Source organism: Lithobates pipiens, unplaced genomic scaffold (assembly GCF_037356315.1).
Source record: "Lithobates pipiens isolate NorthernLeopardFrog02 unplaced genomic scaffold, aLitPip1_a1.2 Scaffold_23, whole genome shotgun sequence".
Taxonomy (NCBI): Eukaryota; Metazoa; Chordata; class Amphibia; order Anura; family Ranidae; genus Lithobates; species Lithobates pipiens.
The window spans coordinates 35560664-35578785 of record NW_027507785.1 but is presented as its reverse complement, the minus strand read 5'-3'; the positions used below and the strand labels follow the sequence as shown (position 1 = coordinate 35578785).

Here is an 18122-nt window from a genome sequence, read left to right as displayed (position 1 = left end):
TTTGTTTTTTATAGTACTGCTACATTGAATTTCTTATCTGTCCATGTGTGTATCTCACATTTTTTGCAGATGCTTTATTTTATTTAGTTATTGTGTTTTTTTGTTTTCAGCGCGTAATTTCCATTTTTCCAGAAAAACAAATGCAGGTGGTGGGCACTGGATACTTTTTTCTTTTTTTCTTTATTTTTTATTTTTTCTTGGATAATAGATCTGTGGTTGGGCTTTAAATGGTTTTGGTTGTAGCGTCAAGATAAAATTTACAAGCATACAAACCTAGTATAGGACAACCCCCAAAATAAAAAATACAAACCTAGTATAGGACAAACCCCGAAATCAAAAATACAAACCTAGTATAGGACAAAGCACAAAATAAAAAATACAAGCATGAAAACCTAGTATAGGGCAAATCACAAAATAAAAAATACAAACCTAGTATAGGACAAAGCACAAAATAAAAAATACAAACCTAGTATGTGACAAACCCTGAAATAAAAAATACAAACCTAGTATAGGACAAACCCCAAAATAAAAAATACAAACCTAGTATAGGACAAAGCACAAAATAAAAAATACAAACCTAGTATAGGACAAAGCACAAAATAAAAAATACAAACCTAGTATGTGACAAACCCTGAAATAAAAAATACAAACCTAGTATAGGACAAACCCCAAAATAAAAAATACAAACCTAGTATAGGACAAAGCACAAAATAAAAAATACAAACCTAGTATGTGACAAACCCTGAAATAAAAAATACAAACCTAGTATAGGACAAAGCACAAAATAAAAAATACAAACCTAGTATGTGACAAACCCTGAAATAAAAAATACAAACCTAGTATGTGACAAACCCGGAAATAAAAAATACAAACCTAGTATAGGACAAATCACAAAATAAAAAATACAAACCTAGTATGTGACAAACCCTGAAATAAAAAATACAAACCTAGTATAGGACAAACTCCAAAATAAAAAATACAAACCTAGTATAGGACAAAGCACAAAATAAAAAATACAAACCTAGTATGTGACAAACCCTGAAATAAAAAATACAAACCTAGTATAGGACAAAGCACAAAATAAAAAATACAAACATAGTATAGGACAAAGCACAAAATAAAAAATACAAACCTAGTATAGGACAAAGCACAAAATAAAAAATACAAACCTAGTATAGGACAAAGCACAAAATAAAAAATACAAACCTAGTATAGGACAAAGCACAAAATAAAAAATACAAACCTAGTATATGACAAACCCTGAAATAAAAAATACAAACCTAGTATAGGACAAAGCACAAAATAAAAAATACAAACCTAGTATAGGACAAAGCACAAAATAAAAAATACAAACACTGATTTGGAGCATTTGTACCTTGTGTATGAAACCAGTCATCAATCATTGTATAAAATGCTCTGCTCAGGTAGATGGGGCTGCAGAAGATCAGAGGGATATTTCCCACCACACGCCAACCTGTAGGTATAATAATAATAATAATAATGATGATATGGAATCTTGAATGAATAAAAAAAACAATCAACCCCATTTTATGTTTTTCTGCTGCTTTTGAGAAGTTATTCCAAGAAACGCATGTCAGTAGCCAGTTTATCTGAAAACAGTGGGACGCATGTCACGCTTTTGCTCTTTTGTAGAAGATTCCCGCTGCTCACCCCGTTCCTTTTTGTTCTCTCCCTGCAGGAGTTCTGCAATGACCCTCGCCTCTTCGTGGATGGCATCAGCTCACACGACTTGCACCAGGGACAGGTTGGGAACTGCTGGTTTGTGGCGGCCTGCTCCTCGCTGGCTTCTCGTGAGGCCTTGTGGCAGAAGGTAAGGAGTTCAAACCATTTACCATATCTAAGGAACTGATCGTCCTACCTGGCTCATCCAGGGGCCCATTCCTTCTATAAGGACCTTGGGGTTGATGAAAACTGGACAGAATAAAATGAGCAGTTGGTGTCCTTAACAATTAAGCTTTCATGTTTATTTTTATGAAAATATTAAACAAGCACTCTGGTCAACTGCTCAAATTTGGTTCTCATTTTGATTTTTTTTTTTTTTTTTAACACATCAGGTTCTTGTGAATAATACATTCATTCATTGTGTATTTTTGACAATTTTATTTTTTTATGTTGTTTTTTTTCAAATGGAGAATTTTCTTTGCGGGTTTTTTTTAAATGTATTATTATTTATTTTATATATATATATATATATATATATATATATATATATATATATATATATATATATATATATATATATATATAATTTTTTTTTTTTTCTGGTGTGTTTTTGGTGCATATACATTTTACTAAATATGTATGAATTGGTTCTAAGTTCCCTTAGAGGGAGCATGAGGTAAGGTGTGTTTTTATTTATTTTTCTTTTGCTTTTGAGTCCCTTTTATGAAGTACAATAGTCACCACCCCAGGGGCTGAATTATAATCGAAATATGTAAACGTACCCTTGTACCTGGAAAAATTGGAATTAATATCCGTTCCCATATTCTGTATTTAGCGTTTTACAGTTTTCTAATGAAGCTCAGTGATTGGAGGAGAGAGCACAGGATCGCCACCTTTTTGACTAAAGCCGCGTACACACGGGCGGACTGTCTGTCCAACTTAGTCCGCTGAAACACATTTCAGCGGACAGTCCGCTCGTGTGTGGACTTCAGCGGACTTTTTCAGCGGACAGTCTGGCCGACTAAGTCTTTCGGAATTTCCGTAATATTGTCCGTCCAACTTTGGTTTCAGCGGACAGTCCGCTCGTGAGTAGGCAAGTTGGACGGACTAAGTATGGCGCATGCTCAGAAAGGATTTACACGGCCGAAGGTTGCATTGCAGTGTATTGGACGTCGTATTTCTAGTCCCGTCGTACGTGCTGTACACGTCATCGCGCAAGCTTTCAACGGACTGTCTGTTCATCATGTGTGGTCAAGTCCGTTCATTCGAAAGTAGGACGGACTGTCCGTCGGATTGTCTGACGGACTTAGTTGGCCAGACAGTCCGCCCGTGTGTACGCGGCTTAAGGGAAACCTGAACAGGAGGGAGTGCAGATTGCGAAAAGCTATGTGCCAAAATAATTGGGAAGGGTTTAATAAAAAATGTTGCGTAAGAATCAATGTGTGATTAAAAATACGTGGACACCTTAAGGATTTTTTCATTGTGCAAAATTTTCCAGTGTGTCGTTCCTTTATATACACTTGTGAGGTGATGAGATATCAGCCCCAAATTGTTTGTACGGGTGAGACATAGACATGGGCACATAGTGTGCCTTGTGTGCCCCGGACATCTTGGGAATAGACAAGAGTGATGGGGGCTTACAACTCTGGGAAAGAAAACTGTGATGGGGAGGACAACCACAAGATGGGCAAAGGGTGTCTGACATTTTGGCAAAAGAGACAGAGGGAGGGGCGGGGGGAAAATTGACACCTTTGGGGGATAGGGTAGGTGGGCATTCACTTTGGAAGAAAGACAGGGCTAGAGAGAGTTGGAAGACAGAAGGTGAAGGAAAAAGACCGCTTTTGGGTTGACCACGTGGAAAAATAAATCCAACTGAGGGTAGGTGTGTGGCACTGTACCCAAGTTTCTTTTCTTTTTTCTTTGTACCTAAAGAGGTCTTGGATCAGCATCTCTCCAAAAGCAAGGGGCTTCCTAGTTAAGGCGCATACTAAGCTTAAGTTAGTTGATGAATATTCAAGTTAGAAGCAATTCCAAAGACACAATACGAGTCCAAACAGTGGCGGCTGGTGGTATATTTTTGCACCCACAGCCGCCCGGTCACCCGCCCCGCACTTAACCCATCTAGGTCGCAGGCAGCGCTTCCTGCAGGTGGCGCCTTTCCCTGCATCTTCTCCTCAGCATCATGGTGGCTTCCGCCGTGCATCTCCTCCCTCCTCCTAAGCAGCCAATAGGAATACGTCTCCTCTTGGCCAATTGGGGGGGGGGGGGCGCGACTCTCACGACCCACTTCCTGATTGGTCGAGAGAAGAATCGGGAAGACCATAGCGAATGTTCACTATTGACAAGTGGGTGGGCTCGGGGCGCTGTGCTCTGCGCCCAAAGCCCACCCTTCTTTGAAGCCAATTAGAGCCTTAGGCTCTCATCATGTGCTTCTTAAACAAAAAAAAATAATTGAAATTCATGCATCCTGCGCCCTGCATGTAAATTGGGGGTCAGCCATATGGACGGGCCGCCACTGAGTCAAAGTATCTATTTTAATGATTCACAAGTGATAAAGTATGATCACAAGAAACCAACACGTTTCATGAGATCGCCTATTGTGATTATACTTTTTCTTTTTTTTTTTTTCAGCGGGAACGCAGTTCTGGCACCTCCAGCACTGAATGTATTTTATGTCAAGGGGTGCCGGCGTGTGCTAGACAGTCTATTGATGTTGGCTGCTGAGGGATCTATGGTCACTGGTGGGGATGCATTTTTGTGTGTGTGGGTCTACTGTTGCTAGCTGGTGGGGGTCTGTCGTTGCTGGGGTGGTATTTTTTTCGGCGGGGGCAGGTCCATTGTTGCTGGGGGGCAAGTCTGTTGTGTAGGGAATCTATTGTTGGTGGGGGTCTAATGTTGCTGGGTGGTCTACCCCTGCTGGGGTGAAGGTCTGTCATATTCCATATAAATTACTTAGTAGCACAAAGTGATGCTTGGTTTCTGTATTCTCTAAAAGGGGTGATGATGGGTAGGGGGTAGAGCCAAGAGACAGTGCTCAGAGGTGGGTAGGGGGCAGAGATTAGGGGGGGGTGGAGTTCCTGCACCTATTCTCTGAGGGGGGGGGAAGCTCTGCTGTTTGCCATTTGTGGATTATTAAAGAGCATACTTGAACACTTATGTGTTTTGGCACACCTTCTCTTTCACATATACATTAACTTGGCAAAAGAGACAGAGAGGGGAGGCGACAACTTTGGAGACTCTCAAATTATAGAGTTAGTACTGCAGTAAACTGGGGTGCTATGATGTGGCCGCTGCAGCTTACGCATGTATTTGCAAATGTGTGCAAACGAAACCCTTTGTTTTTAATGCAAACTGTTAGACCGGGGAAGTTTGGTTTGTTGCAGGCTGGCTGGGCATTTTGGTTTTGTTTTTTGAAATGCGTTGCCCTTCCATGTGCACCTTGCCGAAAAGGCCAGTTATAGGTTGGGGTAGTTGCCATTGGTTTGTATACTATCTAATATCTAATCACAGCCTTGTGCAAGATGTTACTGTGATTGTACTGGAACAAAAATAAATGGTCAGGAGTCAGGACTATGTATAGCGTATAGTACAAGATTATTGTGTGTTGGGTTTTATTTATTTTTTTTGGTGTGTGTGTTTTTGTTTTTCATTTTTGTTTTTTATTTTTGTTTTTTATTGTTTTAATTTTTGTTTTGTTTTTTGTCTGTTTTTTATATTTTTTACAGATTTGTATTGCAACTGTGTATTTAAATGTCTGTCAACATGTATATTTTAATGAGCTTTTTCCGCACATATTGTTACTGTACACTTTTGCACACCCAGCTATAGATGGAGTATGGGACTGGCTCAGATATCTTCTTTTCCGCTGTTGCTGTGTTATTCTCCCCCCATGGGATCACACACATAGGTCAGATGAGTCCATAGAGGACTCATTAGATTTGGTTTCCTTGTGCAGTTGCCTAGAGGCGTTGTGGTGCCCCCTGACTCCCCGGAGAGCAGAATTCACTGTTTATTTCAGTGTGTGTGATTCGTATGGCAAACATAGCGTAATATTTACTCAAACTTTTCTTTGATTTCATAAACTACATGGAGGGAGGTTTAATTCCATCAGGGGCACTATAAAGTGTAAATATGTACCACAACTCTGAAAATAATATACCAATCACTCAGCTAGTGTATTTATATGAGATGCATGCTTTATATAGATTTGCTACATGCCAGCTGAAAGCTGAGATGAGGCTTACAATGGGAGTACGTGCTCTGAAAGCTAAAGCCGCGTACACACGGGCGGACTGTATGGCCAACTTAGTCCGTCATACAATCCGACGGACAGTCCGTCCTACTTTCGAATGAACGGACTTGACCACACACGGATGCACAAACAGTCCGTCGAAAGCTTGCGCGATGACGTGTACAGCACGTACGACGGGACTAGAAATAGGACGTCGAATACACAGCAATGCAACCTTTCGCAGTGTAAATCCTTTCTGAGCATGCGTGTCAGGGTCGTTACCTGGATGGTCGCGGTGCTGCCCGTGTTGGTGCGCGCCGATGTCCTGCGGTGCGTGCTGGGGTGCGTGTTCCTGTGCGTGCGGTGTTGCGCGCTCCTGTGGGCGCTGGTGCGCGTCAGTGTGTGCCCTCGCGTGCCCCTGCTGGCGCTGGTGCGCGTCAGCGCGCTGTGGTGGGCACTTCGGGTACCGCTGGTGTGTCTGCCGGCGTTCGGGGGCGCGCGCGCGCCTATGCGCGCGCCCGCGCGCGGTGCTTGGCGCCAAACGGCCTATTTAGGTCTGCCACTGACATCTCCCAGGTGCTGCCTGATCAACAGCTTCTCGGTTCCTGTCCCGTTGTTCGTATCCTGTGTTCCTGTTTGCTTACCTCCTGACGACCCGGCTTTCCCTTGACACCGCTGACCTCTGCCTGCATCTGACCTCCGCCTGTTTGACCTCTCTTTTGCCTGCTCCTTCTGTGCCTCTGCTGCCCGCCTGTTGCCGTACCCTGCCTGCACCCGGACTTGCCTGCTCTGCTCCTGTTCTGTACCCAGTTGCCTGTGTCCTATCTACACACCTGCTGCCAGAAGCTTCCTGCAAGTTCCTGCTCCTGGAGCCATATCACAGGCTCTCTTACCACTCCGCACTCTCAGCCACCTGTCTGCTCTATCAGGGGTTGTAAGTCGGACACGTACGGGAGACCACCCTCTGCCCAAGCGGACTCATCGGTTCGGTAAGTGCCAGCCTGACAGTATCAGGCAGCCATGACTGAGTCCGGGCAGGGGGCCTCCCCTATGGATGAGTTATGCAGACATTTGGCCGGTCTGACCCAAGCCGTGAAGAGTCTCCAGGATGGCTACTCAAGGTTGGAGGAGCAAGTCCAAGCCTTGTCCTCCTCATCTAACCCTCAAGGAACCTCCCCCACCGGTCTTTCATCTGCACCCTCCGTAGTGATGCTTCCTCCAGAGCCAAGGGTACCTACACCCAAGAGGTTTTCTGGCGATCGCACCAAGTATCGTGCGTTTCGCAACTCCTGCGAATTGTACTTCGCACTGCAGCCCCGGACATTCTCTCTAGAGGCAACCAAGGTGGGCTTTGTGATATCCCTGTTGTCCGGCGAGCCTCAAACCTGGGCCCATCGTTTATTGGAGCAGAAATCTGGAACCCTGGATAGCCTTGACAACTTCTTCTTGGCCATGTCTCAGCTCTATGAGGACCCTCAGTTGACTGCGACTGCAGAAGCCGCACTACACTCTCTCCAACAAGGTCGCAGAGCGGCCGAGGACTATGCAGTGGAGTTTCGCCGTTGGAGCTCCGACACGGATTGGAATGACGCCGCCTTGCGTCACCAATTCCGGATGGGACTTTCTGACCCCCTTAAGGATGAGTTGGCACGGGTAGGAATACCACAAACCCTGGACGAGTTAGTCAACCTCTCCATTCAGATTGACCGCCGGTTAAGGGAACGCCGGTCGGAGAGGTCCTCCAGCCACTTCCGTCCCACCTGGGTGCTCCCCAAGGTTCCCAGTTCTGCTGGTCAGTTCTCTTCTACCTCTTCTGCCCCCGCTCAGGAAGCTCCGGAACCAATGCAGCTCGGGTTACTCCGGCCCTCGTTGACCCCTGAAGAAAAGCAGCGCAGACGTACCCTTAACTTATGTCTCTACTGTGGTGAACCTGGGCACTATGTCAGGGCTTGCCCCAACAAGACACGTAAGTGTGTTTCCTCTTCCTTCACGTGTGCCTCTGTTCTACGAAAACCCAGTTCTCACCTTGCCCTTCTCCTCACTTTGCAGCTTCCAGGAGGGAGTTTTCCAGTGTCAGCCATCATTGACTCCGGAGCATGCAGCTGCTTTATCGATCTGACTTTCGCTGCCAACCATCACATCTCGCTCATACCCAAGGCCCAGGGGCTTGCTGTACATCTAGCCGATGGCTCCGCCCTTAGTTCCGGTCCTGTCACTCAAGAGACTGTTCCTCTGCTGGCTACTATGGGCACCTGTCACCAGGAGCACCTGCGTCTGGATGCCATCTCCTCCCCCTTGTTTCCAATTATCCTGGGGATACCCTGGTTGCAGGCCCACAATCCAAGCATTAACTGGGCCACAGGAGAAATCAAGTTTCTCTCCGATTACTGTCAACAACACTGCTTGGCCCGACCGACATGCAACTCCTCTTCACTTCTCTGTTTGGATGTCGATCCAAAATTGCTTCAGACCGTTCCGGAACCCTACAAGGACTTTGTGGATGTTTTCAGCAAGAAAGGCGCAGATATTCTTCCCCCCCACAGGCCTTATGACTGCCCTATTGAACTGTTACCAGGTACCGAAGTCCCCTTTGGGAGAATTTTTCCATTAACGGAACAGGAGTTAGGCACGCTGAAGGAGTATATTGACGAAAACCTAAAGAAAGGGTTTATCCGTCCTTCTACTTCCCCTGCCGGTGCTGGCATTTTTTTCGTCGGAAAAAAAGGACCATTCCTTACGTCCCTGCATTGACTATCGGGAATTGAATAAGATAACTGTCAAAAATCGTTACCCTTTACCCCTAGTACCCGAGTTGTTCCAGAGGCTGGGGTCTGCAGTCATCTTTTCGAAATTGGATCTTCGCGGAGCTTACAATTTAATCCGTATCCGAGAGGGAGACGAGTGGAAGACAGCGTTTCGTACTCGTTTTGGGCACTACGAGTACCTTGTCATGCCCTTCGGGCTGTGTAATGCACCCGCAACCTTTCAACATTTTGTCAACGATATCTTCCGCGACTACCTGGACCTATACGTAATTGCATACCTGGACGATATCCTAATCTTTTCCTCATCCTTGGAAGACCATCGTAGACATGTCCGTAGTGTGCTAGCTCGTCTCAGGGTACACGGGCTCTACGCGAAACTCGAAAAATGCGAGTTTGAACGCCAGTCCATCCAATTCCTGGGCCTGGTTATATCTGTGGAGGGCATCAAGATGGACCCCCAAAAAGTATCTGCCATCCTGGACTGGCCTGCACCTGTGGACAGGAAGGGCGTACAACGTTTTGTCGGTTTTCCCAACTTTTACCGGAAATTTATCAGGGGCTTCTCTGCGATTATTGCTCCCATCACCGAACTGACCAGGCAGGGTACCCGATTCTCTTGGACCCCTGAGGCACAGCTGGCCTTCGAAAAACTTAAGATGCTGTTCACCTCTGCATCTATTCTAAAACATCCGGACCCAGCCTTACCCTTCGTTCTTGAAGTGGATGCTTCGGAAATCGCTGTGGGGGCGGTGTTATCTCAACGGCAGGGTGCCAAGGCCCTTCTTTTCCCGGTGGCGTTCTTTTCTCACAAACTGTCATCATCCGAAAGGAACTATGATGTTGGGGACCGAGAACTTCTGGCCATTAAGGCGGCTCTGGAGGAGTGGCGTTACCTATTGGAAGGTGCTGCACATCCCATCCTGGTTTACACCGACCACAAAAACCTGGAATATTTGAGAACTGCCAAAAGACTTAGACCACGGCAAGCCAGATGGGCTCTTTTTTTTTCCCGGTTTCAATTTCATATCACCTATAGACCTGGTTCTAAGAATGTCAAGCCGGACGCCCTGTCACGTATGTTTTCTATCCCTGAAGAGACTCTGCCTCCTGATACTATTCTCCCTTCTGGGAACTTCTTGCTCCTCCAAGGGGACCTTATCTCCCGGATCAGACAGGCTTCTGTTGGAATGCCCCCGAGCCCCGAGGTCAGCTGTAGTGAGGGGTTGTTCTGGCATAAAGGCAAGATTGTAGTCCCTGAAGCCTTGAAGTTAAACGTGTTGGAACTCTGCCACGATCATAAGATGGCCGGACACTTTGGTACCCGGAAGACCGCCGAACTGATTCAGCGCACCTTTTGGTGGCCTCAACTTCTTAAGGACTGCAAGGACTATGTGGACTCGTGCAGCACTTGCTCCCGAAATAAAAACAGCCGGACGCGGGCTTGGGGCCTACTGAAACCTTTACCTGTCCCTGAGAGACCGTGGAAAATGATTTCGATGGACTTTATCGTGGAACTCCCCCTTTCCGAGGGGTTCTCTACTATCTTTGTTGTCGTAGATAGGCTGTCCAAGATGGCCCACTTCCTCCCGATGAGGGGCACTCCCTCGGCTATGGAGACGGCCAAGATCTTTGTCAAAGAAGTTGTAAGGCTGCATGGGATCCCGGCAAGTATTGTTTCTGACCGAGGCGCCCAATTCACCTCGAGGTTTTGGAAAGCGCTCTGCGGGTCTCTTGAAATTGAACTGGCCTTTTCCTCCGCTTATCACCCCCAGACAAACGGACAAACGGAGAGAACCAATCAGTCCCTGGAGCAGTACATCCGCTGTTTTTCTTCCTTCTCGCAGGATGACTGGGTCTCGCTACTACCCATGGCGGAGTTTGCTTATAACAACTCCTTGCACTCCGCCATCAACCAGACACCATTCTTTGCCAATTACGGCTTCCACCCAGCCTTCTTGCCCAGCTCAGTCCCAGAATGCCTTGTTCCAGCAGTTTCCGAGACATTGGACTTCTTTTCTTAAAACAACCAACTCCTAAAGGAAACCATGGCCCGGTCCCAGGAATGCTACAAACGGGCGTTTGACAAAAGGAGACGGGGAGAACTCGTTCTGGCTCCCGGCAGCCAAGTATGGTTATCTACAGTCAACCTTAAGATGGCCTGTCCTTCCAGGAAGTTAGGCCCTAAATTCATGGGCCCCTTTTCTGTAAAAAGGAAGATAAACGAAGTGGCATATGAACTTAACCTGCCTGACTCTTTTAGAGTGCACCCGGTCTTTCACGTGTCCCTACTGAAGCCCGTTACCCCAAATCCCTTTGCTGACCACACCACCGACCCACCCGAACCTGTTATAGTGAACAATGAAGAGGAGTTTGAGGTTGAAGCAATCCTTGATTGCAGGAAGAGGGGTAATGTAACCCAGTACCTCATCAAGTGGAAGGGTTATGGACCTGAGGACAACTCCTGGGAACCCGAGGACAATCTACATGCTCAGGAACTTTTGCGGGCCTTCAAGAACCGTCAGGTTTCCAGATCGGCTCACCTGGGCAGCCGGAGTCTGCCCTTAGGGAGGGGGCACTGTCAGGGTCGTTACCTGGATGGTCGCGGTGCTGCCCGTGTTGGTGCGTGCCGATGTCCTGCGGTGCGTGCTGGGGTGCGTGTTCCTGTGCGTGCGGTGTTGCGCGCTCCTGTGGGCGCTGGTGCGCGTCAGTGTGTGCCCTCGCGTGCCCCTGCTGGCGCTGGTGCGCGTCAGCGCGCTGTGGTGGGCACTTCGGGTACCGCTGGTGTGTCTGCCGGCGTTCGGTGCTTGGCGCCAAACGGCCTATTTAGGTCTGCCACTGACATCTCCCAGGTGCTGCCTGATCAACAGCTTCTCGGTTCCTGTCCCGTTGTTCGTATCCTGTGTTCCTGTTTGCTTACCTCCTGACGACCCGGCTTTCCCTTGACACCGCTGACCTCTGCCTGCATCTGACCTCCGCCTGTTTGACCTCTCTTTTGCCTGCTCCTTCTGTGCCTCTGCTGCCCGCCTGTTGCCGTACCCTGCCTGCACCCGGACTTGCCTGCTCTGCTCCTGTTCTGTACCCAGTTGCCTGTGTCCTATCTACACACCTGCTGCCAGAAGCTTCCTGCAAGTTCCTGCTCCTGGAGCCATATCACAGGCTCTCTTACCACTCCGCACTCTCAGCCACCTGTCTGCTCTATCAGGGGTTGTAAGTCGGACACGTACGGGAGACCACCCTCTGCCCAAGCGGACTCATCGGTTCGGTAAGTGCCAGCCTGACAATGCGCCATAATTAGTCCGTCGAACTAGCCTACTCACGAGCGGATTGTCCGCTGAAACCAAAGTATGACGGACAATATTACGGAAATTCCGAAATATTTAGTACGCCGGACTGCACGCTGAAAAAGTCCGCTGAAGCCCACACACGAGCAGACTGTCCGCTGAAATGTGTTTCGACGGACTAAGTTGGCCAGACAGTCCGCCCGTGTGTACGCGGCTTAAGGGGTGGTACTTAGTTTTAAAGCCGAGTTCTAGTCATAGATTTTTTATTTATTTTTACAGTATTCATCAGTATTAAAGAGGAAGTAAACCCTGATGGGTTTACTTCCTCTTTTTTTCCCTGCAAAGGTAAAGCATAATGGACTACTATGCATCGCATAGTAGCTCATTATGTGTCACTTACCTGACACAGGAGCCAGCGAAGTCGCCGCTGTCACCTGTAGTCCGCCGCATCCATCTTGGTTGTGGCGTCTCTCGCAGCTCCGACGAATGACAGCGGAGAAGCCGCGATGACGTCACTCCCGCGCATGCGCACGGGAGTCGCGTCTCGGAGCTCCGACGCTGCCATTCGCCGGAGCCGCGATGACGTCACTCCCGCGCATGCGCACGGGAGTAGACAAATTTGGCAAATCCATTCTTGGACTTGCCGCATTTAGTGCGCCTGCGCGCCGCTGTCTACGGCGCATGCGCCGTAGACAGCGGTGCCCATTTTCGGGCAAATATCTCCTAAACCATATAGGTTTAGGAGATATTACTTGGACCTACAGGTAAGCCTTAATCTAGGCTTACCTGTAGGTCAAAGTTGTTTGGAAGGGTTTACTTCCATTTTAAATACAAGGAACAACCTATGGAAAAAAAAATTTTTTTTTACTCCCCTTTTCAGGTCTGTTGCTAGGGGGTCCCTCGTAATCTGCCTTTTCCTCTCCAAGGCGCCTGACGTCGCTTTCCTTGGTGCCCCGTGCTCGGTAGTACTCCTGGGAGATGTTTGTCATTACTTCCCAGGAGTTACTGGGCAGCGTCGAGAGCTTTGTTGCCATCAGAACGGGGGGGGGGGGCCTTTTCCGACGATTATGCCCGTTGTGATGGCAACATCTCTTAAGTGTATGGCGCTGCGCTGTACATACGGCGCATGCGCGAGAACGGGCGGTGCATGCTGGAAGCTCAGCTGCACCAGAGCCTGGAAGATAGTGCTTGTGGGCTTCACCTGCCCACAAGCACTATGGAAACTGCCTGGAAAGAATATTATAAAATATTTCCTCTACAGAATCTTCAATCCAGGGCCGATTCTGCATAAAAAAAACAAAACAAAAAAGTGAGTTCTTTAAATTGGCCTCCTTAACAAAAGATATGGTTACTAAAAAAAATTAATAAAAAAAAAAGTATCAGTGAGAACTGCACTTTAAGCAAAGGCTGATTGGGTGATGGAGTCCAATATGAACTGCTCTAATCACTGTTGCCCTCTTTCCTCCCCAAGATAAGTCCCATTTGTGTCACTTGGCTACCTGTCCCTCTTCCTCATTGCATGGAAATAAATGCACTCTTGGGCAACCCAGGCTTTCATGTTATGGTTGATGATTTTTTTATTTTTTGGTTGATCCGGGAGAAATCAGGAGGCAGGGCAATGAGGAGCAACTTTTTTAACAGACGTATTGACAGAAATGTTCTCAGGTGATTGCTGCACATGCACAATGATTGCCTAGAAATAAATGCACTCTTGGGCAACCCAAGCTTTCATGTTATGGTTGACCATGGGAAATGAGGAGGCAGGACAATGGGGAGCAACTTTTTTCTTTTTTTTTTTAACGGGTTTATTGACAGAAATTTGCAGAACAAATCCCCATAATCTTGGATAGAGCCTTACACCTACCCTAGAAACATTAGGGGTTCAACCCCATTTATGTCAATGGGGAGTTACTCCACAGCCAGCATTGGAGATAATTTTGGGCTAAAACATCTAAACACCCGGCAGCTGCTATCATTAGTAGGCAAGTAAACATCTAGATGTGTGTGGTGCAGTGGGGTTCTCAGTTAAGTTTTTGTTGCTTAACACGTGGTTGTCCTTTTTATACAATTCCCTTTCACTTCCTTAGTAAATTTATTTGGGCAAAATTGCCATTTGCAGGCTAAGACCACCCAAAATTGCTTTCAGTAGTGGGTGAGACTTTCAGGCATTACGTGTCTATTTTAGAACTTTCTGAGGTTTCTGGCTCGGCACCCCCACCAGGGCCATCTTTAATATGGATTGGACGCTGGGCAAAACTTTTCTTGGCCCCCCCCCCCCCAATTTGCTCTGCACCTGCTCTGAGACATACAATAATTAGCATCTAGACTCAAAATCAGTTTACTGAATCAGATCAGGCAGCTATTGCAATTGGTTGCCAGAGGTTACAGTGTATCATTACCGCTCACTGACTGGTTGCTAGAGGTTACAGCTCACTGATTTGTTGCTAGAGGTTACAGCACATGATTTCTGCTTGTTGATTGGTTGTTAGAGATTACTGTGAATATGACCTCAGGGGGCATGATATACATATCAATGCTGCTGGCCTCCGCTAGTTACATATGAATGCCGCCGCTATTTACATATGAATGCCGGTAATTTACATGTAAGCACTTGGTCTGCAGGTGAGTAATCTGTACACAACAATAGGGCAAAGCTGGGCCGCATTTGTAGCAGCACTTCACACACTGAGATATTGGGACACAGGACTAAAACCTCAAGGGATGAGGATAGTTGGCAAGTATGAGGCAGCTACTTTGGGCCCCACAACAATGACAGGGCCCAGGGCAGCTGTCACTTTTGCCCTGCCTTAAAAACGGCGCTGACCCCCACCCCTGCACGATTCAAAGGCATTACCCTCTACGTTTTTATGCTGTGAAGAAAATATCTGGTTGAGTGAGACCTGGTTTGCTATATTGTTACATTGGTGAGGGGGGATTGGGAAATAGTTTGGAGACATTTTGGATTGTCGATCTATTTGGGTCTCAGAAATATAAGCAGCTGATGGTTGAGCCAAACTGCCGGTTATCAACCCAATTGCAAAATATTACTTTTGAATGGATTGTACCATCGATATTCGCCTTCAGAAGTAAATGATCACTGTTGCCAAATCTTAATTCCTTTTTTTAATAAGATTGAAGTGGAAGTTTAAGATCTGTTCTTATAAAAGCAGTAATGTGACCTCAAGAAATTAGATTAATGTCACACTATATTATTCTCTCCTGTAGCTGAGTCATTCCATGGTCAGCTAAGGGTATTCCTCTGTACCATCTAATGAGCTTCAGAGGCACAAAGGATCTCCTAACTCGCAATGTATTTAAAGAGACCTCTTCGCCTGTGCTGCCACACAGTAGCATGTCCAGGCTTAAAGCCATCATTTCCATAGCATTCGAGGGCCTAAAAGTACTGGGACAAGGTTCTTGGGCACCGGGTGTAAAGGTTAAATTGCACCTTCAAGTTTTAAAAACGGCCGTTTTTTCAGGAGCAGTGATTTTAATAATGATTAAAGTGAAACAATAAAAGTGTAATATTCCTTTAAATTTCGTAGCTGGGGGGTATCTATAGTATGCCTGTGAAGGGGCGCATGTTTCTGGTGCTTAGAACTGTCGCTGCACAAAGTGTCATTTGTGCAGGAAAAAAAGTCTTTTAAAATCACTTGCGGCTAAATTGTCGGGTCTCCGTAATACAGAGAACACTCAATGAGTGTTCTCTGTATTAGCCGACAATTCATTCATTCATTGATTAAAAAAAAAAAAAAAAAAAAAAAGCGTGGGGGTTCCCCTAAATTCAATCAAAAGGCCCTTCAGGTCTGACATGGATATTAAGGGGAACCCCGTGTCAAATTTAAAAAAAAAATTGACGTGGGGGTCCCCCCAAATATCCATACCAGACCCTTCAGGTCTGATATGGATATTAAGGGGAACCCCGCATCAAATTTAAAAAAAAATTGACGTGGGGGTCCCCCCTAAATATCCATACCAGACCCTTTATCCGAGCACGCAACCTGGCAGGCCGCAGGAAAAGAGGGGGGGGGGCGAGAGAGCGGCCCCCCCTCCCTCCTGAACCGTACCAGGCCACATACCCTCAACATTGGGAGGATGCTTTGGGGGTCTGTGACCCCTCAAAGCACCTTGTCCCCATGTTGATAAGGACAAGGGCCTCATCCTCACAACCCTGGCCGTTGGTTGTGAGGGTCTGCGGGCGGGGGGCTTATCAGAATCTGGAAGCCCCCTTTAACAAGGGGACCCCCAGATCCCGGCCCCCCCCCTGTTTGAAATGGTAAGGGGGTACAAAAGTACCCCTACCATTTCACAAAGAAAGTGTCAAAATGGTTAAATAAGACAAACACACTTTTGAAAAATTCCTTTATTAAAAAAAAAATAAAAAATAAATTCCAGCGGTGCTAATCCACTCTTGCTATCCAGCGACGGGTCTCCGGGGTCCAGCGATGGATGATCATATCCAGCGACGGGGGATCTCTCAGTCCAGCGCTGTCCATACCTCCTTCTTCTGTCTCCACTGCGGAGACACTGCAGAGAGCCGAGCGCTGACATTTCTTATATTGGGAGGGCGGGGCCACCCGTCACCTGACCCCGCCCCTCTGAGGCAGGAGAGGGAAGCCAGGGGTTCCCCAGTGATGTGTGGGTGACCCCGCCCCCTCTGATGTAACGGAAACCTGCGTTACATCAGAGGGGGCGGGGTCACCCACACGTCACTGGGGAACCCCTGGCTTCCCTCTCCTGCGTCAGAGGGGCGGGGTCAGGTGACGGGTGGCCCCGCCCTCCCAATATAAGAAATGTCAGCGCTCGGCTCTCTGCAGTGTCTCCGCAGTGGAGACAGAAGAAGGAGGTATGGACAGCGCTGGACTGAGAGATCCCCCGTCGCTGGATATGATCATCCATCGCTGGACCCCGGAGATCCGTCGCTGGATAGCAAGAGTGGATTAGCACCGCTGGAATTTTTTTTTTATTTTTTTTATTTTTAATAAAGGAATTTTTCAAAAGTGTGTTTGTCTTATTTAACCATTTTGACACTTTCTTTGTGAAATGGTAGGGGTACTTTTGTACCCCCTTACCATTTCAAACAGGGGGGGGGCTGGGATCTGGGGGTCACAACCAACGGCCAGGGTTGTGAGGATGAGGCCCTTGTCCTTATCAACATGGGGACAAGGTGCTTTGAGGGGTCACAGACCCCCAAAGCATCCTCCCAATGTTGAGGGTATGTGGCCTGGTACGGTTCAGGAGGGAGGGGGGGCCGCTCTCTCGTCCCCCCCTCTTTTCCTGCGGCCTGCCAGGTTGCGTGCTCGGATAAAGGGTCTGGTATGGATATTTAGGGGGACCCCCACGTCAATTTTTTTTAAAAATTTGATGCGGGGTTCCCCTTAATATCCATATCAGACCTGAAGGGTCTGGTATGGATATTTGGGGGGACCCCCACGTCAATTTTTTTTTTTTTTAATTTGACACGGGGTTCCCCTTAATATCCATGTCAGACCTGAAGGGCCTTTTGATTGAATTTAGGGGAACCCCCACGCTTTTTTTTTTTTTTTTTTTTTTTTAATCAATGAATGAATGAATTGTCGGCTAATACAGAGAACACTCATTGAGTGTTCTCTGTATTACGGAGACCCGACAATTTAGCCGCAAGTGATTTTAAAATACTTTTTTTCCTGCACAAATGACACTTTGTGCAGCGACAGTTCTAAGCACGGGAAACATGCGCCCCTTCACAGGCATACTATAGATACCCCCCAGCTACGAAATTTAAAGGAATATTACACTTTTATTGTTTCACTTTAATCATTATTAAAATCACTGCTCCTGAAAAAACGGCCGTTTTTGAAAACTTTTTTTTGCATTGATCCATGTCCCCTGGGGCAGGACCCAGGTCCCCAAACACTTTTTAGGACAGTAACTTTCATATTACCCTTTAAAATGAGCACTTTAGATTGTGAACGTTCGAGTCCCATAGACTTTAATAGGGTTCTAAAGTTCACACGAAGTTTAGGTCTGTTCGCAGGTTCTGGTGCGAACCGAACAGGGGGGTGTTCGGCTCATCCCTACCCATTGGTCTGGGACTTGTCTGGTAATGCTGCTTTGAATATCACAGCTCATGGCTGTTGACTCTTTTGCCTAGCCCTAGGGCTTACAATATGTTTACCACTG

At 46.9% G+C, this 18122-nt stretch overlaps 1 protein-coding gene across 2 annotated transcripts in view; it reads left to right on the top strand.

Annotated features, from left to right (window-relative positions):
* Positions 1-18122, top strand: part of CAPN5 (calpain 5) — a 181068-nt gene that overhangs the window by 97333 nt on the left and 65613 nt on the right. For both annotated transcript variants that reach the window (XM_077451419.1, XM_077451420.1), the window contains exon 3: positions 1700-1831. In XM_077451419.1, coding sequence (XP_077307545.1) covers positions 1700-1831 — 132 coding nt within the window. The remainder of the gene's footprint in view (positions 1-1699; positions 1832-18122) is intronic.